General features: G+C 46.4%; 1 protein-coding gene across 4 annotated transcripts in view; it reads right to left on the bottom strand.

The window, feature by feature from the left end:
• trmt1 (tRNA methyltransferase 1) overlaps positions 1–24,939 on the bottom strand; it is a 46,053-nt gene that overhangs the window by 17,432 nt on the left and 3,682 nt on the right. For all 4 annotated transcript variants that reach the window (XM_056280144.1, XM_056280143.1, XM_056280142.1 and 1 more), the window contains exons 4-13: positions 22,819–23,006; positions 13,378–13,493; positions 12,425–12,537; positions 11,786–11,934; positions 9,139–9,222; positions 7,436–7,505; positions 6,712–6,846; positions 6,258–6,343; positions 4,245–4,353; positions 2,195–2,271 (exon numbers count right to left, since the gene is read on the bottom strand). In XM_056280144.1, the coding sequence (XP_056136119.1) occupies positions 2,195–2,271; positions 4,245–4,353; positions 6,258–6,343; positions 6,712–6,846; positions 7,436–7,505; positions 9,139–9,222; positions 11,786–11,934; positions 12,425–12,537; positions 13,378–13,493; positions 22,819–23,006 (1,127 nt within the window). The remainder of the gene's footprint in view (positions 1–2,194; positions 2,272–4,244; positions 4,354–6,257; positions 6,344–6,711; positions 6,847–7,435; positions 7,506–9,138; positions 9,223–11,785; positions 11,935–12,424; positions 12,538–13,377; positions 13,494–22,818; positions 23,007–24,939) is intronic.

Below are 24,939 nucleotides of genomic sequence, written 5' to 3' on the forward strand. Positions count from 1 at the left end.
TTCATCCATGGGGATTTCCTGACAGAGGACTTGAGTTTAGTTTTGATAGGAGCAACCATGTCCAGAATAGATAAGCATAAGTGATTAAAGACATGCAACTGGTCCTTTGTATTAGTAAGAAGACACTAGCAGTGGTAAAAGCTAGGAGAATGACTGACTTCTGTGTTTATTGAGAACACGGAACTGCACCTTTTACTTATGAGGTTTTATAGCAGCTTGGAAAACTGAATTAAGCCGGAGACATATATGGTCAGAGACAGCAAGATCTCTAAAGCAGATACTGTTTAGAGTCAAACCAAGTTCAAACACAAGGGTCTAGAGTGTGTCCGCAGTTGTGGGTTGGACAAAATTGTAGGACTCAGTAAAATTTAAAAACTCGGTTGCAGCACGATTGGAGGTACTATCAACATTAAAGTTAAAATCCCCAATGATCATAATTTTATCATACTGAAGAACCACAGAATTTTAAGAATTCTGAAAATTCAGTAAAAAACACAGGGTTAAAAGTTGGGGGTTGATAAATAACAATAGAGAACTGGAATGAGAGTCAATTTTAAACATCGTTACCTCAAAACTTGCTAAGTTTTTAATAGAAATAAGGCTGCATGTAAACGTATTTTGGGAAATTACAGCAAGGCCTCCCCCGCAGCCACTTGCCCTAGGGGAGCTGAATAAAACATAATTTAGAGGACAAAGTTTCCTTGATAAATAAATGACACACATTTTTGTAAGCTGAAGAAGTAAAAGAAAATATTTACTTTAAAAGACAGATGAGAACCATCGCTTCCAGTTGTTATCAACTTGGATTTGGTTTCACTATAGCATTCGTATTTTCATTAGTTTGCTTGTCTGATCCAACTTAGTTGTTCTTTTGGCTCTGATTTGACGTTGAACGGATTCAGGAACCTGTCCTTTTATTGCTTTTCATCTACATTTGAACTGCAATGACTGCATCATGGTTACGTAGTCTTATCAAACTCGAGTTTATGCAGACAAGTTTTTATCGGAACCAGCACAGAATAGCTACCATTTTAATATGGTCCATTTTTATTTTGCTTTTTAAGTTGAAAAATTAACAACACTTATGCAGGTTTACTTTAATATTCCCATCATCATCATCACTGCTGTTATTATAGCTGGGCTGCAGATTAAACAGCCAACAGCTTCAGGAGGGTCAGCAGACACCATCATATGCTACTGACCATCGACGGCACCACTGTGGAGAGGGTCAGTAACATCAAATTTCTGGGAGTGCACCAGGTGGACGACCTGACTTCAACCAGTAACGCCCTGGCCATCGTTAAAAAGGCCCAACAGCGGCTCCATCCCCTCTGGAGACTTAAAAGGGCAAGCCTCCCCATTCCAGCCCTCACCACCTTCTACAGGGGCACCACTGAACGTATTCTAACCTGCGGTCTCACTTCCTGGTTCGGTAACTGCAAAGACCACCAGCTGAACAGCATAGTGAAGACAGCTAGCAAGACCATTTGTGCCCCTCTCCCCTTCCTGTTGGAGATGCATCATCAACGCTGTGTTTGCAGAGCCTCCAGCATCTTTAAGGACCTCCACCACCCTCCTCACAACCTGTTTTCCCTCCTGCCGTCTGGGAGGAGGAACAGCAGCATCTGTGCTAAATCCAGCAGAACGCTAAACAGCTTCTAGCCACAGGCAGTCAGGATCGTTAACAAACTGTATCCCCTCCACGGTCACCCCCCCCACCACCACCTACCCTCTAACCCCCCTCCCCCATCAGTGCTGGTCACTCGTTGACGGACACCGGCTGTCAACATTTAAACTGAAATGGCACTTTAATGGACTGTGTTGTACTTGAATGGACTGTGTTGTTAATTGTTTGTGCGTTTTTGTTTTGTTCTCTCTGTTTTTAATGGTGTCGTTTTTAGGGAATTTTTGGATGTGTATTTTTATCTTCTCTGTTGCACTGCTGTGGGCTGGGAGAAACAGCATTTCGCTTTTATTTATGTGCGCAGGTGATGGCCTGGTGGCCTGTCCAGGGTGTCTCCCCTGCCTGCCGCCCAATGACTGACTGCTGGGAGAGGGTCCAGCGTCCCCGCGACCCTGAGAGCAGGATAAGCGGTTCGGATAATGGATGGATGGTACATAATGAAAATCACAATAAACTAAATCTTGGATCTTGTGTCACCGGGGGGGCTTGATGTGCATAACGAAGGCTTACCTCGGCTCAGAGGAGAGGATCTTGAAGGCGGGGCTAGTCTCCGACAGCTTCTCTCTCTTCACGGGATTGGCTCGCTCCTGCAGCAAACGACCAATCAACATGCAGTCAGTGTCTCAGTATTGTTCAGTGACAATAGTCAGCACACACACACACACACACACACACACACAAAAGTATACCGTATATGCGTGTGAGGCTTGATTTTACCAAACTTCTGTGTGATGCCTTGCTAAAAGCTCAGAGTAAAAAAGAAATGCATCAAAAATTGCATCTCTAAAGTAAGAAAAATTATAAATGTGTAGGATGCCATTTTTATTGTCATGAGTGGGTGCAATTACCTCTCGATATTTCAAAAACATACACTATATAACAATACTGTCTATGGTTATGGTATAATAGTAGTATCTATGGTTATGGTATAATAGTACCGTCTATGGTTATGGTATAATAGTACCGTCTATGGTTATGGTATAATAGTACCATCTATGGTTATGGTATAATAGTACCATTTATGGTCATGGTATAATAGTACCGTCTATGGTTATGGTATAATAGTACCGTCTATGGTTATGGTATAATAGTACCATCTATGGTTATGGTATAATAGTACCGTCTATGGTTATGGTATAATAGTACCATCTATGGTTATGGTATAATAGTACCGTCTATGGTTATGGTATAATAGTACTGTCTATGGTTATGGTATAATAGTACCATCTATGGTTATGGTATAATAGTACCATCTATGGTTATGGTATAATAGTACCGTCTATGGTTATGGTATAATAGTACCATCTATGGTTATGGTATAATAGTACCGTCTATGGTTATGGTATAATAGTACCATCTATGGTTATGGTATAATAGTACCATCTATGGTTATGGTATAATAGTACCATTTATGGTTATGGTATAATAGTACCATTTATGGTTATGGTATAATAGTACCATCTATGGTTATGGTATAATAGTACTGTCTATGGTTATGGTATAATAGTACCATCTATGGTTATGGTATAATAGTACCATCTATGGTTATGGTATAATAGTACCGTCTATGGCTATGGTATAATAGTACCGTCTATGGTTATGGTATAATAGTACCGTCTATGGTTATGGTATAATAGTACCATCTATGGTTATGGTATAATAGTACCGTCTATGGTTATGGTATAATAGTACCATCTATGGTTATGGTATAATAGTACCATTTATGGTTATGGTATAATAGTACCATCTATGGTTATGGTATAATAGTACTGTCTATGGTTATGGTATAATAGTACCATCTATGGTTATGGTATAATAGTACCGTCTATGGTTATGGTGTAATAGTACCGTCTATGGTTATGGTATAATAGTACCATCTATGGTTATGGTATAATAGTACCGTCTATGGCTATGGTATAATAGTACCGTCTATGGTTATGGTATAATAGTACCGTCTATGGCTATGGTATAATAGTACCGTCTATGGTTATGGTATAATAGTACCGTCTATGGTTATGGTATAATAGTACCATCTATGGTTATGGTATAATAGTACCGTCTATGGTTATGGTATAATAGTACCGTCTATGGTTATGGTATAATAGTACCATCTATGGTTATGGTATAATAGTACCATCTATGGTTATGGTATAATAGTACCATCTATGGTTATGGTATAATAGTACCGTCTATGGTTATGGTAGTACCATCTATGGTTATGGTATAATAGTACCATCTATGGTTATGGTATAATAGTACCATCTATGGTTATGGTATAATAGTACTGTCTATGGTTATGGTATAATAGTACCATCTATGGTTATGGTATAATAGTACTGTCTATGGTTATGGTATAATAGTACCATCTATGGTTATGGTATAATAGTACCGTCTATGGTTCAAGCTCTCATATTACTCAGGGCAAGATTTCACTTGGACTGCTGCCAAAATTATGTAATACCCAACACCATAATGTCCCTAGGACATGCTCTTTTTTTTTTCTACTGTTCAACTCCTGCATAGACAAGACAAAGGGAGGTGCAGAGTCAGTGGTGGCTACCCAGCAGCGCATGATGTCCCAGATGACAGAAGGAGGGGCGTCCGTTTTAATGCCATTCTTGCAGGCGTGCGAGAGGGAGACCCTGTGGCCGGCGTGGAGTAGAGCTGACCTACAGAGAGACAGGGAGAAGCAGGACCGCTTTTGCCACGTCGGAAAAAAAGATACGGCGGTGCAACAAAAAAAAAATAATGTATGTGAATTTGTTGGAAAGGCACAGCAGGGAAGAAGTGATAACAAGCAGGGTTATCATTATGTGCTGGCACACGTGGTGCAGGAACAACACAACCTCACACACAACGCAGAGGTAGTATAAAGACCCTCGTATACACAACCCACTGGTAAACACATATCACTCTACATGTTAAACAAGTTGGAAACAAAGCAAAAAAAATCTCAATTCTATGTGGAAAGAAAATGCCAGTTTTTCCTCGCAGGAAAAATGTGTCAAATCGCCTCCCTAAAAAAAGTGTACTGGTGTTGGGACAGACTCACAGCCAACAAATGCCCGCATTGATATAGACTGATTTGTCTCCCGCTGGTGTTTTTTCTTTAACGTTTTCAAAGTATTTGAGGGGCGTCTGGGTAGCGTAGCGGTCTATTCCGTTGCCTACTAACAGACACAATTGGCCGTGTCTGCGGGTGGGAAGCCGGATGTGGGTATGTGTCCTGGTTGCTGCACTAGCGCCTCCTCTGGTCGGTAACGGCGTCTGTTCAGGGAGGAGGGGGGAACTGGGGGGAATAGCGTGATCCTCTACGTGCTACGTCCCCCCTGGCGAAACGCCTCATTGTCAGGTGAAAAGAAGCAGGTGGCGACTCCACATGTATCGGAGGAAGCATGTGGTAGTCTGCAGCCCTCCCTGGATCAGCAGAAGGGGTGGAGCAGTGACTGGGACGGCTCGGGGGAGTGGGGTAATTGGACGGATACAATTGGGGAGAAAAAAATCCATCCATCCATCCATCCTTTATCCAAACCGCTTATCCTGCTCTCAGGGTCACGAGGATGGTGGAGTCTATCCCAGCAGTCATTGGGCGGCAGGTGAGGAGACACCCTGGATAGGCCGTCCGGCCATCACACACACACACAGCCATGTTTCACTATCCTTGTGTGGACCCCTCATTGACTACATTAATTTCTTAGCCCTTAACCCTAACCTTAACCACGCAAACTACATGAGTAACCCTAACCTTAACCTAACCCTAACCCTTACCCTAACCCAACCCTAACCCTTACCCTAACCTTAACCTAACCCTATCCTTAACCCTAACCCTAACCCTAACCTTAACCTTTACCCTAACCTTAACCTAACCCTTACCCTAACCTTAACCTAACCCTATCCTTAACCCTAACCCTAACCCTAACCTTAACCTTTACCCTAACCTTAACCTAACCCTAACCCTAACCTTAACCTAACCCTAACCCTTACCCTAACCTTAACGTAACCCTAATTCTAACCGTAACGCTAAAACCAAGTCCTAACCCTAAAATAAACCCTTTTCCTTGTGCGGACCTCTGAAATGTCCGCACAAGGTACGTCCTGTCAGGTTTTGCTATCCTTGTTTGTGTGGACATTTCACAAGGATAGCTAAACATGTACACACACACACACACACACACACACACACACACACACACCTAGGGACAATTTAGTATGGCCGATTCACCTGACCTACATGTCTTTGGACTGTGGAAGGAAACCGGAGCCCCCGGAGGAAACCCACACAGACCCGGGGAGAACATGCAAACCGCACGGAGGACGACCCGGGACGACCCCCAAAGTTGGACTACGCCGGGGCTCGAACCCAGGACCTTCTTACTGTGAGGCGACCGCGCTATCCACCACGCCATCGTACCATCAGGGAAAATCAAAAAAAAAAAAAAAGTACTTGAAGAGAAATCCTGCCTACGTGGCGAAAGAAGTATGGTGTATGGTCACGCATGTGTGGCCTACCAATAAGCAAATGCAACAGCTGAAACTTGGTCAGTATCGTGCAGGTCTGTGTACGAGTTCCTACCTGAGCTGCAGCAGAGGTGGGGTGTTACAGTGTACCGTGCTGCTCAGATGGTCGATGGTGTAGTAGAGAGGTGCGTCCTCTAACTCCTAGAAAAAAAACATTAAACATGTTGGAATCTGCAGTAAGTAAGGCTCAAGTGGCAACAAAGGCGTTCATTTACAACTTTCAAAATGTTAATTTTCCACTTAAAGAAAAATCAATGAAACAACTTAACAGTTCTAGCCTACAAATGTCATTAAAGGGGTTTCTAACACCTGTCTGACTTATGAAAGGTACCATCATTTATTGCTGTGCTATACAATATTTTGTAATTTTTGGCATTTTCATGCCAATATTTTGGCATTTTCTATTTCTCATTTGGTAAACTTTGGCAGCAGAACAACTCCCTCCGAGAGGAACAAGAAGCATGTCAGCGCTGTCACTTCCTGCCTGCCATCGCCTACTTTGCTCTCACCTCTGTGATCATGCTGAGCATGCCCTCAATTCGCTTTGCGGTTCCAAATCGGGAGGGGTTTCCCGAAACAGAAACCAAGACTTTCTGGACAAAGGCCATGTCGTGGAGGGGCTCTGCCCAGACTGGCCCACCAAGCTAAATGAGACAGACAAGACACACAGAGAGACACTTCACTCAGTATCTGTGTTGTGTGCCTGGATACGAGATTAAGATCTGCCGCATGCTTCAGACACATTTGGCTGGAAACCACCCTCTCTCAGGTGTTCGGATCGGGGAGACCCGTTCCGGGTTTCAAACCGTCCGGCAAATCCTTCACACGACTACTTCTGCCACTGTGTGTAACGGCTGAACTACTCCACACGAACAGCGTCAGAGAACGACTGCGTCTGAACACTTCCTGGTTCTTGTTCTTCTTTATGACGGACAGCTTGTCGGCCCGGGTTCGATTTAACCGTCAGATCCGAGCGACTCTGCTGCCCGGCGTGGTCGGACCATGGGTCATAAATATGTACCACTTCATCTGGAGCACGCAGAACGCTCAGGAGTTTGTATACGTGTGTGTCTGTGCACACAACCGAACAGATATGAGTGTGTGTTTGTGAAAATGCATGGATGCGTGTGCGTGTAGATGACATTTACTACTGGATACACACATAATTTCACGGAGGCATGTAAACGTGCATGTAACTGTGTGCAAAGCCGGATACAAATGTGTGCGAGTCACCTGATGCTTCTGCCCACAGTGTTCACACACGGGTCCAATTGGTGGCCCCGTAGCCGCAGAGTACTTCATGCTGAAATCACATCAGATTCAACTTCACCACAGACACACACACACACTGCCGACCCACAGAAGTTACTACGCCGAACAGACACGGGGCTGATTTACGGCAGCAGAAGCCGACGCGGGGCCCTGCTCCGTCTAATCACGAGTCAAGTGGTTCTTGTCATGTGAAAGCCATACGGCCGCGCTGAAAGGTCTGCGCGTGGACCGGCCTCACTGCAGCTGAAAGTTTTAACTGGAGTCATGGAGATGAGCCAAAAATAACCCAGCGAGTTTCATCAAGTTAAATCGCAGCCATTTTAAACCCCCGTTTAAAAGCCGCAACCCGACAAGAGTCTACTGCTGGCGGACCGAAGCCCCGCCAAAATTCACATCACCGACGCCTCTGTTGTCGCTCGTTCGGCGGTTACTGAAGGGGTTTCCGGGGAAAAGTACGGCACAGGGGGGGGCACCGAAATACTGTTTTTTTTGACTAATGCAGATATTAATAAAATAAGACATTCAGTCTGATACAAAACTGATCCCATTTTTTCAATTTATCCTTTTTATTTATTTATTTGTTTGTTTGTTTATTTGTTTTTTACTTATCATTTATTTCAAAATTGACACCGCTGTTTAGATTAAACGCATTTCGCTTCGGATTTATGCATTTCGACCAAAGTTCAGTTACCAGAGTTTCTGGTGACCGCTAATAGCCGAGGCGCGGCGGCGGCGGTCAAGCACCTCCGCTAACGTCAGAAAAAGGAAAATCAAAAATCCATTTCTGATCAATAAATGATCAAAGTCCGGCCTTGGGAAGAAAAGAAAAATAAATCAAGTGTGGTTTTTTTTTGTGCAGCACATGCTGCGTTTACTGTGGAGGCCTAAATGTGCCGATCCGTCCAAAGCTGGCGGCATGGAGGTGTACTGCAGTAATTATACACAAAGCAACCTCAACCGTCATATCAAAACACAGCCCCACAGGGCTCGTCTCGGCAGCGTGGAAATCACAGCGGTAGTGCGACTGTACTGTGATGACTCATCTCTCTGAACCCCCGTTTATGCACGTAGACGTGAGAAGTGAAAGTAGTCGCAAAATAACCCAACTGGTTTAATTTCACCAGTTGGGAGTCGGACGTGTTACTAAAGCGGTTCTGTACATGTAGGCTGTGTAACACATCGGCGTCACGTAGTCCCGTTTCATTCTGGATCACCAAACCGGCCGGCTGCACATCGTGCCACCGCTCGCTGCATCGGGTCGCATCGCATCACGCCACCAACCATCTCTCGGAGGCATTCGAGCCCCTCGGCTAACCAGTTTCCTGTGGGGAAACCCTGAATTACTAAGCTGAAAAACCAAGAAACAACTTCCGCGACGCCACTGAACGCTCGGCTCTTTGCAGAAGGCGTCGCCCTGCAGGACATCTTGACGCTTTTGAAGACGGGGGCCACCGATGGAGAATAATATTTTCACTGTCGTCTTTGCTTTACGCCCCCCCCCCCCCCCAGTTGTCAGGTTGTTCTCCTGCTCTCGTCTAATTTTGATTTTGTGCGACTGAGTTCTTACTTTGTAAAATGCCCCCCCGAGCTCTGGAAAGGACAACTGTCACGATGATTACATTACGATTGTTGCGATTGTCGTCATTATTAGTGTGGTGGCTTACTGTTTTCCGTGGCTTGTTCTCTTGCCCATCCTTTGTAAGTGGAAAGACCCACAGCCCACGCAGTTGTACACCAGAGCCTGTTTGCTGCAACAAGACATGACAGGACTTGAGTGTGAGATGAAAAAGGGAGTAAGATGAGCATTGCCGTGACACATATACACACACGTGTGTGTTTGTGTGTGTGTACGTACAGTGCATCCGGAAAGTATTCACACCCCTTCACTTTCCCCACATTGTGTTATGTTACGGCCTTATTCCAAAGTGGATTAAACTCCTTTTTATTTTCTCATCAATCTACACACAATACCCCATAGTGACAAAGCGAAAAAGGTTTTGTAGAAATTTTTGCAAATTTATTAAAAATAAAAAACTGAAATATTGCATGTACATAAGTATTCACACCCTTTACTCAGTACTTGGTTGAGGCACCCTTGGCAGCGATTACAGCCTCAAGTCTTCTTTGGTATGAAGCTATAAGCTTGGCACACCTATATTTGGGGTATTTCTCCCATTCTTCTCTGCAGATCCTCTCCAGCTCTGTAAGGTTAGATGGGGAGCGTCGCTGCACAGCTATTTTCAGGTCTTTCCAGTGATGTTCAATGGGGTTCAAGTCTGGGCTCTGGCTGGGCCACTCAAGGACATTCACAGACTTGTCCCGAAGCCACTCCTTCGTTGTCTTGGCTGTGTGCTTAGGGTCGTTGTCGTGTTGAAAGGAAAACCTTCGCCCCAGTCTGAGGTCCTGATTGCTCTGGAGCAGGTTTACATCAAGGATCTCTCTGTACTTTGCTCCATTCATCTTTCCCTCGATCCTGACTAGTCTCCCAGTTCCTGCCGCTGAAGAACATCCCCACAGCACGATGCTGCCCCCACCATGCTTCACTGTAGGGATGGTATTAGCAAGGTGATGAGAGGTGCCTGGTTTCCTCCAGACGTGACGTTTGGCATTCAGGCCAAAGAGCTCAATCTTGGTTTCATCAGACCAGAGAATCTTGTTTCTCATGGTCTGAGAGTCCTTTAGGTGCTTTCTGGCAAACTCCAAGCGGGCTGTCATGTGCCTTTTACTGAGCAGAGGCTTCCGTCTGGCCGCTCTACCATAAAGGCCTGATTGGTGGAGTGCTGCAGAGATGGTTGTCCTTCTGGAAGGTTCTCCCATCTCCACAGAGGAACGCTGGAGCTCTGTCAGACTGACCATCGGGTTCTTGGTCCCCTCCCTGACCAAGGCCCTTCTCCCCCGATTGCTCAGTTTGGCTGGGCGGCCAGCTCTAGGAAGAGTCCTGGTGGATCCCAACTTCTTCCATTTATGAATGATGGAGACCACTATGCTCGTCGGGACCTTCAAAGCTGTAGACATTTTTTTTGTACTCTTCCCCAGATCTGTGCCTCGATACAATCCTGTCTCGGAGGTCCACAGACAATTCCTTTGACTTCATGGCTTGGTTTCTGCTCTGACATGCACTGTCAACAGTGGGACCTTATATAGACAGGTGTGTGCCTTTCCAAATCATGTCCGATCAATTGAATTTACTACAGGTGGACTCCAATCAAGATGTAGAAACATCTCAAGGATGATCAGTGGAAACAGGATGAACCTGAGCTCAATTTTGAGTGTCATAGCAAAGGGTGTGAATACTTATGTACATGCAATATTTCAGTTTTTTATTTTTAATAAATTTGCAAAAATTTCTACAAAACCTTTTTCACTTTGTCATTATGGGGTATTGTGTGTAGACTGATGAGAAAAAAAAGGAATTTAATCCATTTTGGAATAAGGCTGTAACATAACAAAATGTGGGGAAAGTGAAGGGGTGTGAATACTTTCCGGATGCACTGTACAGTTAAAGAAGCACTTCCTGTTCGCTTTCATCAAAACAAGGCGATGAGTCTAATCCACTTGTATGTAAGTATGCACATCTGTATATAAAATTTAGATTTTCCTCCCCAGTTGTACTTGTCCAGTTACCCTATTTCCCAGGCCTTCCTGGTCGCTGCCCCACCCCCTCTGCCGATCCGGGGAGGGCTGCAGACTATCACATGCATCCTCCGATCAGTGTTGTAGTACTCGAGTCCAGGACTTGGACCCAAGTCTGACTCGAGTCCTAATTTTCAGGACTCGTGACTCGACTTGGACTTGAGCACTGATGACTTGGACTCAGGTAATGGGGACTTGACTCGGAACTCTTCTTTGGGGACTCGGACTCGAACACTGGGGACTCGACACTCGACTCGGACTCGAGGTTTAGTGACTCGACTACAACACAGCCTCCGATACATGTGGAGTCGCCAGCCGCTTCTTTCCAACTGACAGTGAGGAGTTTCGCCGGGGGGGGGACGTAGCGCGTAGAGGATCACGCTATTCCCCTCAGTTCCCCCTCCCCCCCGAACAGGCGCCCCGACTGACCAGAGGGGGCGCTAGTGCAGCGACCAGGACACATACCCACATCCGGCTTCCCACCCGCAAACACGGCCAATTGTGTCTGTAGGGTCGCCCGACCGAGCCGGAGGTAACACGGGGATTCGAACCGGCGATCCCCCTGTTGGTAAGCAATGGAACAGACTGCCATGCTACCCGGACGCCCCTAAAGTTTAGATTTGTTAACACACATGTCCCTTCTCTTTATGCTGTGTGTGTGTGTGTGTGTGTGTGTACCTGGCAGAGTTCTTGACTATACTCTGTCCCGTGAAGACACGGACGAAGACGCGGATGTAGAAGTCCACGCTGACGGACAGGAGCGGCTGGATGTAGCGCTGATGCACCCCTGCTCTCTGGTCCAAACTGTGCAGGATTATACGGAGCGCCTGGAGGGTGCAGGGAAACGAGCGGGGAGCAAGACCGAGACAAAGACACGGGGACAGAGAGAGCAATTTAATTACTGTAATCGCTTCAGTTTAATCACCGTAATCTCTTTCTTTTCGTTAAATCCGGTTGGATTCAGACACTTGGGCGATGCGGTTAATCTGAATATGCTAATGAGGCGTACTGAGCAGCGCTAACGGCGAATAGGAGAAAGTGTTTGAAAGCGAGATGGAAAAGGGAAGATGCTGGCTGCGGTAGAGACCGTGCAAGGTAGGGAGGGCGTGTGAGGGAAAGGCAAAGAAGAAAGGACAGCGGGGCAGGGAGTGAGTGGGAGTGCATCGCTAACAAGCCAAAATATGAGAAAAACAACCAAACTCACGCCGTATGGACGCTCTGCCTCTGTGTGTGAGATACACGGCTCACAACAGAATAGGTAGTCTTTTTGTGTGTGTGTGTGTGTGTGTGTGTGGTTAGAGCGCCCCCCCCCCTCACCATCTCATGGCAGTATTTGGCCTTAATGGAGACCGAGCCGTACTTGCTGTAGCAGGTCTCACCACTGTTTCCTGCCATCACTGCCATGTCTGTGCATGTTACACACAACAGACCTGGAGAGAGGGAAAGGGAGAGAGAGACAGAGAGAGAGACAGAGAGAGAGAGGGAGAGAGATGACGTGAGAAACAGAATTAATATTCTGGCCTACTTCAGACAGTAATATAATTGTTTTGGGGTTTTTTTTTGGGGGGGGGGGGGAATTTTCCCCCTTTTTCTCCCCAGTTGTATCCGGCCAATTACCCCACTCTTCCGAGCCGTCCCGGTCGCTGCCCCACCCCCTCTGCCGATCCGCGGAGGGCTGCAGACTACCACACGCCTCCTCCCATACATGTGGAGTCACCAGCCGCTTCTTTTCACCTGACAGTGAGGAGTTTCACCAGGGGGACGTAGCGCATGGGAGGATCACGCTATTCACCCCAGAACATGCGCCCCAATCAACCAAAGGAGGTGCTAGGACACATATCCACATCCGGCTCCCCACCCGCAGACACGGCCAATTGTATCTGTAGGGACGCCCGACCAAGCCGGAGGTAACACAGGTATTCGAACTGGCGATCCCTGTGTTGCTAAGCAACGGGATAGACCGCCACACCACCTGGACAACCCTGACAGTAATATAGTTTTCATATGCTTTTTAACCCAGTAGGACCTCCACATGGGTGGGGATTGATGCATTAGGTCAGTTCCACTGGCACCGGAGAAGTTCATCACATCATGAGACACTAGACTGACTTTAAACCAGTTTAAACCTGTCTGAATTGTTGTTCAACCCAACTCTCTGTGTTCGGCTGCACATCAAACACATCCAGCTGTTGTCTGCCGTCAATTCTACCTGAAGCTACACAACGGCTAGAGGATGGAGGCGGGAGAAACAGGCAAACGGACATACACACCTCCCTCACTGATGGCCTGCACCGCAGCATCCAGGAAGGTGGCCGGGCTGCCGTAGGGGTCCAGGTCGATGACGTCATAGCGCTCCTTCTTTCCTCGCATCTCATACATCAGCATACTAGAGATGGGATGGGGTGGGGGGTTGTATCAGATGAAGGGATGAGGGCAAGATAGTTAAAACTTAAGCACATCACCATGAATATTTAAGGTCGCTACTGGGACTTTGGATAGAAAAAAAAAAATACTGAGTAGCGAGGAAGTCGTCTTGGTTCGGCTCACATGAATCAACCATAAACAATACATAAAAAGAGTAAAACGGTTGGGGTGAGGGAGGTTAAACAATAATAAAGGCTAGGAGGGATTAGGGAATACGGTAAATAAACACTTATGTTGGGGTTACAGATATATTGGACGGAAGGTTAAATACTCTGCTCTAGTAATTATCAGCACACTGCTTAAAAAGGCTAAAATGAGGCAGAAAATCTTCTCAAGGCATTAATCAAACCCTGCCCGGCTCGCCAAATGTGCAAAAAAGTGCAAAGTGCAGAAACCAGCAGAGGAATGTTCTGATATCACATCTTCATATTCGTATTAGGGCTGTCAAAAACGCCACTGTTTTGGGCTCCGGAGCTTCGGTTGTAATCAACAGCGAATATTTGGAGCTTCGGCGGCGCGGGGGCGTGACTCGGGAAGGACCCGGCCGGACATTTCTCCGTTCTCGGCTGAGATGGACGGCATAGCAGTGCAACGCGTGTATTTCGATTTAATTAAAGGCATTAATTGTTAAGAACTCTGTTATTCTGTCCAGGTGGTGTGGCGGTCTATTCCGTTGCCTACCAACACGGGGATCGCCGGTTCGAATCGATGTGGGTATGTGTCCTGGTCGCTGCACTAGCGCCTCCTCTGGTGGGTTGGGGGGGGGGTATAGCGTGATCCCCTCCCCTGGTGAAACTCCTCACTGTCCGGTGAAAAGAAGCGGCTGGTGACTCCATATGTATCGGAGGAGGCATGTGGTAGTCTGACGCCCTCCCCGGATCAGCAGTGGGGGTGGAGCAACGGCCGGCTCGTTGGGTTTAGTCCAATCAGATTGCGGCTCATTTGTAAACAGCCTCTCAGAGCCAATCGAGGACTCTGCTATTTCGTCTACGCCCAGGTTGGCCCCGCCTACATTAGCTAACCTTTAACGGTTGTATTTGAGCCCTTTTCGACGAGAATTGACGGTTGTCATTGTGTGAAAACACTATATTTCCCACGATTAATCAACTAGCCGACTACTTTTTGGGAGCAGTTGACAACTGCTAAAACGCAGCCGTTGTGAATGCCCCAGCATTCGGCCATACGACCATATCAAACTCGTTACCACCCTTGGTGATCTTGCTCCAAACCCCCCTACATACCCATAACTGGGACACTAGCGTCAGTGCAGTGAATCGAAGGGAGTCTGTCCCTCAGCACCGCTGCCTCACAACAAGAGGGTCCGAGCCCACTGCTTCTGCCCCCATGTTTGTGTGGGTTTCCTCCTGTCACTTCTGATTTCCTTCCACAGACCAATGACATTGTTCGTGTTGGTGAATAGGCAGGGCGTGGCGGCGCTGCACCGCTGTCGGTCGGGACAACGTGTGCAGCAAAGTGATGAATTGCCGTTGTGACAAACGGATCAATAAAGTATTGGAAAACGAGACAACAGAATAAAGAAAAAAATAAACACCGCCAATGGACAATTGAGCGAAAGCGTGAGCGGACGGATGATAGAGGATGACAAAGCACCAGATAGAGATGCTCAAACACAGCATAGCTCATGTGCGATATATGCTGCTTTTAGTTGTCCAATTTGGGGGGGGGGGTAATTCTCCAAGATGTAAGAGTCATTCATTCAATCATCATCAGCCGCTTCTCCGGGGTCGGGTCGCGGTGGCAGCAAGCTAAGTAGGGCACTCCAGATGTCCCTCTCTCCAGCAACACCCTCCAGCTCCTCCTGGGGGATCCCAAGGCGTTCCCAGGCCAGATTGGACATGTAGTCCCTCCAGCGAGTTCTGGGTCTACCTCGGGGTCTCCTCCCAGTTGGCCGTGCCTGGTAAACCTCCAAAGGAAGGCGCCCAGGAGGCATCCTAATCAGATGCCCGAACCACCTCAACTGGCTCCTTTTGATGTGAAGGAGCAGCGGCTCTACTCCGAGCTCCCTCCGGATGTCCGAGCTCCTCACCCTATCTCTAAGTCTGAGCCCAGACACCCTCCGGAGGAAACTCATACCAGCCGCTTGTATCCGTGATCTCACCCTTTTGGTCCCTACCCAAAGCTCATGACCATAGGTGAGGGGTGGAATGAAGATTGACTGGTAAATTGAGAGCTTTGCCTTCCGGCTCAGCTCCCTCTTCACCACAACGGTCCGGTACAACGTCCACATTACTGCTGATGCTGCACCAATCCGCCTGTCAATCTCCCGCTCCATCCTACCCTCACTCGTCAACAAGACCCCGAGATACTTGAACTCCTTCACTCGAGGCAACAACTCATCCCCGACCCGGGACGGAGCAATCCCTCCGGGTCGGGGATGAGTGAGACATAAGAGTGAAGACAAATATGAAATGACTGCATTTCTTTCACACTTATCTAGTCTGAGGGAACAAAAGCAGTTTACACAATATGACTGCATCACGTTGCAGTATGGTAGCCCCTGTGGAAATCAAACCTCTCACTTTGGGAAGTACTGGTGCCATGCTCAATGTATAGGGCCTGTTTTTCCAATAACACCAGGTGCTCTACATACTGAGCTACAAGACCACAAATACAACTGTAATAATTAACCAGACGTGTGTGTGTGTGTGTGTGAGAGAGAGCGAGAGAGCAGCAATCTGGGGGAGTTTTTTTTTGCAGTATTATCAATGCCTGAGTGCTGGCCTTGCTTATCCAACACAGTATCCTGAGGGTAAATTGGCTTCCTACCAAGTCATCACACTATCCCATTTAAACCCTACACACTCTCAATCACCATGCAGCCAACGTGCAGAGACGTCTTGGCAGCTTTTATTGACTTTCAGAGGCATTTGACTCCTCTTTTTGTCAGAGGGATTATGTTAGCGCGATACAGGGTAGGGTTTCTGACAGAAAAATATCTATAAATGCCTGAATGTGGAGTATAAATTGGCAATAAAAGAGCGAGACTTTTTGACTCAAAGGAAAGGACTTTTTCAGGGAGTCAGCTGAGTCAGCCAATCTCCTTAAAGACCCCTTACAGTCAAGTTTTAAGACATAAAATGCTCCGTTTGATATAATAAAAGTGTCTGATGTGGTGGTGGTGGTGGGGGGGGGGTTTCTGCAAAATAAGTTCAATTATCTTGTTACAATCACATCTACTCCTCCCTCATTAAAAAATCCAGAATCTATGAATATCCTTATTATCCATCCATCCATTATCCAAACCGCTTATCCTGCTCTCAGGGTTGCGGGGATGCTGGCGGCCTGTCCAGGGCATCTCCCCCGCCTGCAGCCCGATGACTGCTGGGATAGACTCCAGCATCCCCGTGACCCTGAATATCCTAACTATCTCCACCCTCAATTAAAATCTCCCCCACCCTACCCCCCCCCACCCCTCGGCAGGTAGTAATATAGGAGTAATTCAGCCATGCATGTACAAACAGGTGTTGTGCCGAGTTCTGCCTGCCCGCTGAGAATTCCATGCACCTCCCCGGACACGCCTCTGCCGAATAATGCAGCCGGACCGCAACTTTATCTGCGGAGATCTACGACTCAAACGGTTTTGCCAGCATATATTTTGAGCCATTTTGGCTCAATAGCGTGAATTTCACACGTTTAGTAATGACCTAAGCTGAAACAATAGGGGGCGCATTACTTGGCAGCAACAATCAGTTCTGCCGAATAACGCGCGCCCCCCCTTAACACTCGGCAATAACACTTCAAATCAAAGTTTGACATGAATCAAATGGTTTTATCAGCACATACTTTACAGGGTGAATTTTACAACCCATGTTCAGTTTTCCGCATTTGAAAACCTCATTAGTAGAACTATCCGAAACCCTATGCTTAAAGAGACGTCACCGTTTCTCCTTTTGTAAATTTGCAGCTGAAAACAGAACACCTCTCTGCCGTCATTTTGAAAGGAGGGAAACTTACAGCTGGCAAAATTACACCAAGTAGCTACACCGCTTCTCCTCTGGCTCGCATCACCGAAGCGGGTGCGCATAATGATGTGTAAAGCACCACCCCGTCCATTAATGGGACTGGTTTCCTTAGGTTTGTGACATATGAAACCCTGCCTGACTGAATCTGGGTTTTTGAGACTGTCCTCGGTACACCGCGGTTTCAAAGCGGATATGCTCAGCCATGGTGTTGACTGCTTATTTTGCTCCTGATATGTCTTGTAACATTACTCTAACACCACATGGACATGATAACAAGGTTAAAAACTTGATGTTCATTTGGGGAGGGGGGGGGTCTTCGATATTTACATAAGTAAAAACTGAATTGTTGCCCTACACAGATGCATAGATGAGCTAATAACCATTGCCATTCATAGTACAAGGGCTGCAGCACAATTTACACCTTCCATCCATCCACCCATTATCCAAACCGCTTATCCTTACTCGGGGTTGCGGGATGCTGGAGCCTATCCCAGCAGTCACTGGGCGGCAGGCGGGGGGGGGGGGGCACCCTGGACAGGCTGCCAGGCCATCACAGGGCCGACTCTCATATTCACACCGAGGGGATTTTCTGGCAAGACGGCGAACAGGGCACACAAAAAGTTTTAAGCTCCGTTCATTTGGTCCCAAACTTTGACCCAAATCTTGTCCTTGACTCAGACTTTCGCTTGCCACACCTCACCAACATCGTTGTAACACAATGGACAAAGAAGCCCAAGAAAGACAATGTCGGTTGCCAACGACAAAGATTTCCCTCCGCTCAGGACGGCTAACGATAATGCGGGTAGCAAGTTAGCTTTCCACAGCTACACTACAACTGCTGCTTCTGTCCCAATGGAAACTGAAACAATACTGTCAGAACTGGGCCTTGACAGTAAAAAAAAGAAAAAGAAAAGGTATGGCTTTAAAAAAGTGCCTTGTGTATCTTTGGTTTTACACTGAAAGAAGAAAATCATGTCCAGAGTCTTTTGCAGTTAGTACCAAAAAAAAAAGAAGAAAAAGAAAAGAAAAGAAAATCACAAAATGAACATAATTTCTCAAGATCTTCGATCAGGACATCCTCCAACTGCCCTTTATGGAACTGAAGAAACTCAGTATGACTCAGATAAACCAGGGTCTCAACCTGACTGGCTAACACAGTATGATCATGAAGGGTCCCCACAAGGGCACACCTTCAAACCACTGGCCGATAACCTGCCTCTCCACAACATGGAAGATCCTGTCAGGCATCATAGCAGCTAAGCTGAATGGGCACATGAGTCAATACATGAGCAAAACTCAGAGAGGCATAGGGAACAACATCAGAAGGTCACAGCATCAGCTACTGGTTGATGGAGCAGTCACCCAAGACTCTAAGACCAGTAGGGTTGGACACCGTTCACATTTGAACGGATACCAGTACATTACCGGTACTCAATGGTACCTTTTTTCGGTACTTTACGCTCTCTGTAATAACAAAAAAAAAATGTAATTTCAGTTATAAAACAAATAAGTAAAGAAGCACGAAACCGTCCTGACCCCACGGTGCACCCACCAAGTATGACGTCGATTGGATGAATGGTTGTTGAGAAAATCGAATGACAGACAGAGAATCCTTCAGTTTTAGTTCGATTATTATTGTCATTCTAAGGAATTTTGAAATGCATATTGTTAATATATCAAAGACTAACTGGTGCATGTTTGTGTCCTACTTGACCTGCTACTAAAAGCCTCCTAACTCCTACTAAAGTGTCTCTTCTCAGGTCATCCATGAGTGAGTGACCTCAATATATGACGCATAGCCCACAGCGGCAGTTGCGCAGTGCTGTGAGCTTTGCATTTTGCATCACAAATATAGCAGTGAGCATTGTCTGCATCAGGTTTGGAAAAACGTAACCACGCTTGTGACCGTTTTCGGCTCGCCATTGCTCTGACTGTGTTGTACTTGAACAGGCTGTAGGTTTAGGGGAAGGGTAACGTAGTCTCGCTCTTTCTCTCTAACATATACTCTCTCACCCAGATGCACACTTGCGGTAACCTAGGAGGGATTTTTTTAAAGCCTCATAAGAAATCTTATGATTATTTATTTTACTTCACAACCTGCTCTCAAGGTACCGAAATTTGGCACCGATTGAATTGGTACTCAGTAGTAATTTGGTTGGTATCTTAAAAGCACCAAGTTCAGTACCCAACCCTAAAAGACCAGACAGACCAATCGGAGCACAGCCTGGATTTTTTTTTTTGATTCCCCCCGCCTTTTTTCTCCCAATTGTACTTGGTCAATTACCCCACTCTTCCCAGCCGTCCCAGTCGCTGCTCCGCCCCCTCTGCCGATCCAGGGAGGGCTGCAGACTACCACATGCCTCCTCCGACACATGTGGAGTCGCCAGCCACTTCTTTTCACCTGACAGTGAGGAGTTTTGCCAGGGGGACGTAGCATGTGGGAGGATCAAGCTATTCCCCCCAGTTCCCCCTCCCCCCTGAACAGGCGCCCCAACCGACCAGAGGAGGCACTAGTGCAACGACCAGGACACATAGCCACATCCAGCTTCCCACCTGCAGACACAGCCAATTGCGTCTGTAGGGACGCCCAACCAAGCCGGAGGTAACACGGGGCTTCAAACCGGTGATCCCCATGTTGGTAGGCAATGGAATAGACCGCCACGCCACCCGGACGCTGGCACAGCCTGCATTGACTACAAGAAAGCCTATGATTCAATGCCCCAAACATGGCTACTGGAGTGCTTGGCACTGAACAAAGCCAACAGGACACTAATAGCCTTCATCATGAACTCAATGAGGCAGTGGAAAACAAACACTAGAGGCCAACTCAAAGACAATCACACAGGTAACCATCAAATGTGGCATATACCGAGGTGATACACTATCCTTTCTGTTGTTCTGCATAGGCCTGAACCCCCTCAGTCAGATCATCACAAAAAGTGGACATGGATACAGGTTCAGAAGTGGAGTTACCATCAGCCACCTTCTATATATGGATGACATCATGCTGTATGCCAGAAATGAGTGAGACATTGACTCGCTGTTCCACCTCACCAGGATCTAAAGCGATGACATTGGGACATCATTCAGACTGGACAAGTGCAGTGGAATGTTGGCAAAAAGAGGAAAGGTGGTGAGGACCGAAGGGGTTGAATTACCAGTTGGCAGGATAACAGACATACAGGACAGTTACAAGTACCTGGCTGTTCCACAGGCATATGGAAACCACGAGGAAGTAGCAAGGAGGTGAGCTACAGCCAAATACTGCCAGAGAGTGAGGCAGGTCCTGAGGAGCCAACTCAATGGGAAGAATGAGATCCAAGCCGTCAACATCAACACATATGCCCTACCAGTCATCAGATACCCAACTGGAATAATCAGCTGGCCAAAGGAGGAGGTAAAGGCCACAGATATCAAGACACAGAAACTCCTCAGAATGCACGCATGGTTCCACCTGAAGTCAGCAGCCTGAGACTGTAAGATAAGCGAAAAGATGGGGGCCGAGGGTTAATGAGTGTCAGAGCCACTATCCAGGATGAAACAAGGTATACCCATGAGTACATCAGAGAGAGGCCCCCCCCAGGATGAACTGCTGAGTGAATACCTCAGGCAGCAGAAGACAGAGTGGGGAGGAGGAAGAAGAGGAGGTATCATGGAAGACTAAGCCCCTCCATGGGATGTACCATCGACAGATAGAAGACGTGGCTGATATCAAGAAATCCTACCAGTGACTAGAAAAGGCTGGACTGAAGGACAGCACAGAGGCTCTGATCGTAGCATCAACACAAGAACAGGCACTCGGCACCAGATTGGTTGAGGCAGGGGTCTACCACACTAGACAAGACCCAAGATGCAGGCTGTGCAAAGATGCCCCTGAGACAGTCCAGCACTTAGTAGCAGGGTGTAAAATGCTAGCTGGGAAAGCATACACTGAAAGGCATAACCAAGTGGCTGGGATAGTGTACAGGAACATCTGTACTGAATACAGACTGGAAGTCCCCAAGTCCAAATGGGAGACATCACCAAAGGTGGTTGAGAATGGCAGAGCTAAGATCCTGTGGAAATTCAAGTTCCAGACTGTCAAGCAGGTGCTGGCTAACCAACCAGACATTGTGGTGGTCGACAAGGAACAGAAGACAGCAGTAGTGATCGATGTCGCAATCCTGAGTGATAGCAACATCAGGAAGAAAGAGCATGAGAAGCTTGAGAAATACTAAGGGCTGAGGGAAGACCTAGACTGGATGTGGATGGTGAAATCCATAATAGTCCCAGTAGTAATATGAGCACTAGGGGCTGTGACCCCCAAACTGGAAGAGTGGCTCCAGCAGATTCCAGGCACAACATCTGAGGTCTCTGTCCAGAAGACTGCAGTCCTAGGAACAGCTAAGATACTGCATAGATCCCTCAACCTCCCAGGCCTCTGGTAGAGGACCCAAGCTTGAGGAAGACAAACACCACCCGAAAAAGGGTGAGAGGGAGATTTTATATCTACAGATGAGAAAAGGCATGGTTATACATTGTCTGCAGTTGAGTAATAATTTGTTTGTCTTTTTATAACAGAAGTGAATGTTAAAAATAAAGACAAGGTGTCTGTCAGCTCACTTGAGAGGAGGCGCCCACCTCACATTCTAACACTCAAAAGCTGGTTAGGACAATCTCATTGATTATAATGAGAGTGAAATGCGTTTTGCATTTGACACTCGCTCACTCATTATGTATGCTGGTAGGACAAGGAGTTTGTCACATAGTATGGGAGTGTTTGTTAGAAGCTGGGGGGCCGACCATGAGGGGAGTAACGGCTAAGGGCTAAAGGAGACAGAACGTGCTACTCTTAATCCCGTACTTTGATGGGTGAGGAAACGCTGAATTTGGATTTTAGAGGGATAGGCCCCTTTTATAATTAAAATCAAGTTATATCAATATTTGATTTGGTAATAATATACATGTTTCATGCATTCCAAAATTCCAATGCCGAACACGAAGCGAAGAGAAGAGAAGAGAAGAGAAGAGAAGACGTTATCAGACCCCTCTGGGTATTCCTTCAAAAATGTTCGGAAAAATCTTTATTTTTAATAATTGGATGGCTACAGTGGTTACATTTCAGACTCCAATATCCAGTGTATGCATCTGGATTTCAGCACCGCGGCTTGGACAGTAAATTAGTATTTTTACTAGGGTACAGGGACCAGCTTTGCTAAGTAGCACTATTAGTGGCTAACAGCTCCACAGTTCATCTTTAAAAGAGAATTTAAAAAGCAATAAATAACCATCAAGTTAGCATGTGAATGTGCTGTGTAAACACACCTAGCATCTCTGCAGCTAGCCTGGAGCAGGTGGCTGACCCCGTTGTACTGGGCATTCCTGGAGATGAGGGCAGCTGCTTTGGTGGAGAAGTCATTGGCAGTGACGCTCTGCAGGCCTGGGACCTCGAGGGCGAAACGCACTGACCGCAGGCCCGACGCCGCCAGGCCCTCCAGCACACGCAAGCCATTCTGTAATATCGGGGACAGAGTATTACAAAAGCAAGTAACAAAGCACGTCCTTCTTTGATAAAAGTATTTTGTCATCTTTTCTCACTATTAATTCACAATTCTCATCCAAGGATACTCGACCTGATGATGATGAATCCACAAAGCTTTTCAACTTTTGCTCCCCTAATTTTAGTTCTTTTTTATTTTTTTTGTAGTGCAGTGACCCATGGACGTTTTTTTTTTCTCCGACTTTGAGCTGCCTTCAATAATAATTTTTTTCCCTATAAAATATGCCCTTAGAAGCTTCAAGCCTCAATGTGACTGAACGGGTATTGACCAGAGACCTCTTCCATAGAAGCATCACCAGTGACATAAGGTCAGTGCTTGGATGGCACTGTGTGAAAAGCAGGTGCTGGGAAGAGATGCTTGGTTGTTATTATGCAGTGGCACAAGTTTCATGGTCTCCTGCTTTATTGTGAGTGTGCATGTATAAATTGTTAAAATGAGTGGGTCTTTCCATGATCAACACTTTGCACTGATTCTTTTTTTTAAAGTTTGTTTCTGTTTCTCCTCTGCTTTGACAAAGCATCTCTAGCTTTTGTTTGTTTCTCTGGTCCTGCCCCTCCTTCATTCTTATTGGTTTCCCAGACTATATATGACATTGATATGCCCTGCACTTCAGCAAAAGTTGAAATTGTCTAAACTTTGGAAAGAGGTGGAGCGCCTGCTGTGTTGGCTCTAAAAAGTGGTCAGGCACCCACATTGGGTTAAGAGCATTCAAAGTGCAACCCTTCCATAGGAAACAATAGATACAGGGAGCATGTTTTTACAGGTCTCCTGTGGACACATGGCATAAGTCTAATGAACGCAAATTGACGAGGTCCTTACTTGCTTGGACTAAATAACATTAGTGCTTCGCTTCAGGTGTCATATCTTCCTCACCCTCGAAAGTGCCTCTCCTCCTTTCTCGCTCCTTTTTATTCCCTTTTAAGAGCTCTGTTATTGGCTACTTCATTAAACTCCCATGACTGCTGCGTTTGCCACGGCGACCGTGGCACACCACTCAGAAGGAAGGGGCAGGTTAGAGGAGACAAGGTGTTAATCATAGGCTTCGGTAGAAAACAAAGAATGCAATGAAAGCATCAATTACCCTACATTTAGATAAGTGGTCCTTAATCGTGCACCATGGAGAGCGGTGAAAATGCATGTTTTCTTTCCTAGCCAACACGACACCAACTCATTTCACTAGTTAGTCCCCTCCTGTCTGGTCAGAAGTGTGTAAATCAGTGAAATCAGCTGTAGTGTTAGGTTGCAAAGAAAAAAAACATATACACAAGGCTCTCCATGGTACATGATTGAGAACCACTGGTTTCGATGATTTATTGCCCCACTTACACTGTACAACCCAGTAAATTTGCATTTATTTAAATGTCTTATAAAAACCATCTCACGCACACCCTTTTACTTGCAATTTAGAGCCCTGCTATACGCATCACTGCACATTAGGTCAAACCTCTTAACTCTAGAAATAGAAAAAAAAAAGTTTAAAGGGACCTGATATTCCTTAAGACTCACATAATGAAGTAATCAATGCAGCTTCATTTAGCTGTTCACCATAAGTTCATCTTGAAAAGATGGTACGGTTTGGGTCGGGGGCATCAGCTTTCAACGCAGATCAAATTTGTTCCCAGATAGCAAAATTGCTGTGGTCCGGACCCGTCCCACACCCGACACTTCATCCGGCCCACATACCGCATGGAATGATGGCACTTGGGCGGTCCGCTCCTGTTTGCCAGATCTGGGCCAGAACCAAGCCATAGCAATGCCGCATGTGCCACATATTTGCCAATGGTGGCCCATATTTGTTTTGTGATATTTGGCCCATATTCACCATTTACCACACGGGCCCACTTCAGGGTCACATCCAGATTTCATGTTGCCGACAGCACCGCAT

Source organism: Lampris incognitus, chromosome 5, assembly GCF_029633865.1.
Source record: "Lampris incognitus isolate fLamInc1 chromosome 5, fLamInc1.hap2, whole genome shotgun sequence".
In the NCBI taxonomy this organism is placed as follows: domain Eukaryota; kingdom Metazoa; phylum Chordata; class Actinopteri; order Lampriformes; family Lampridae; genus Lampris; species Lampris incognitus.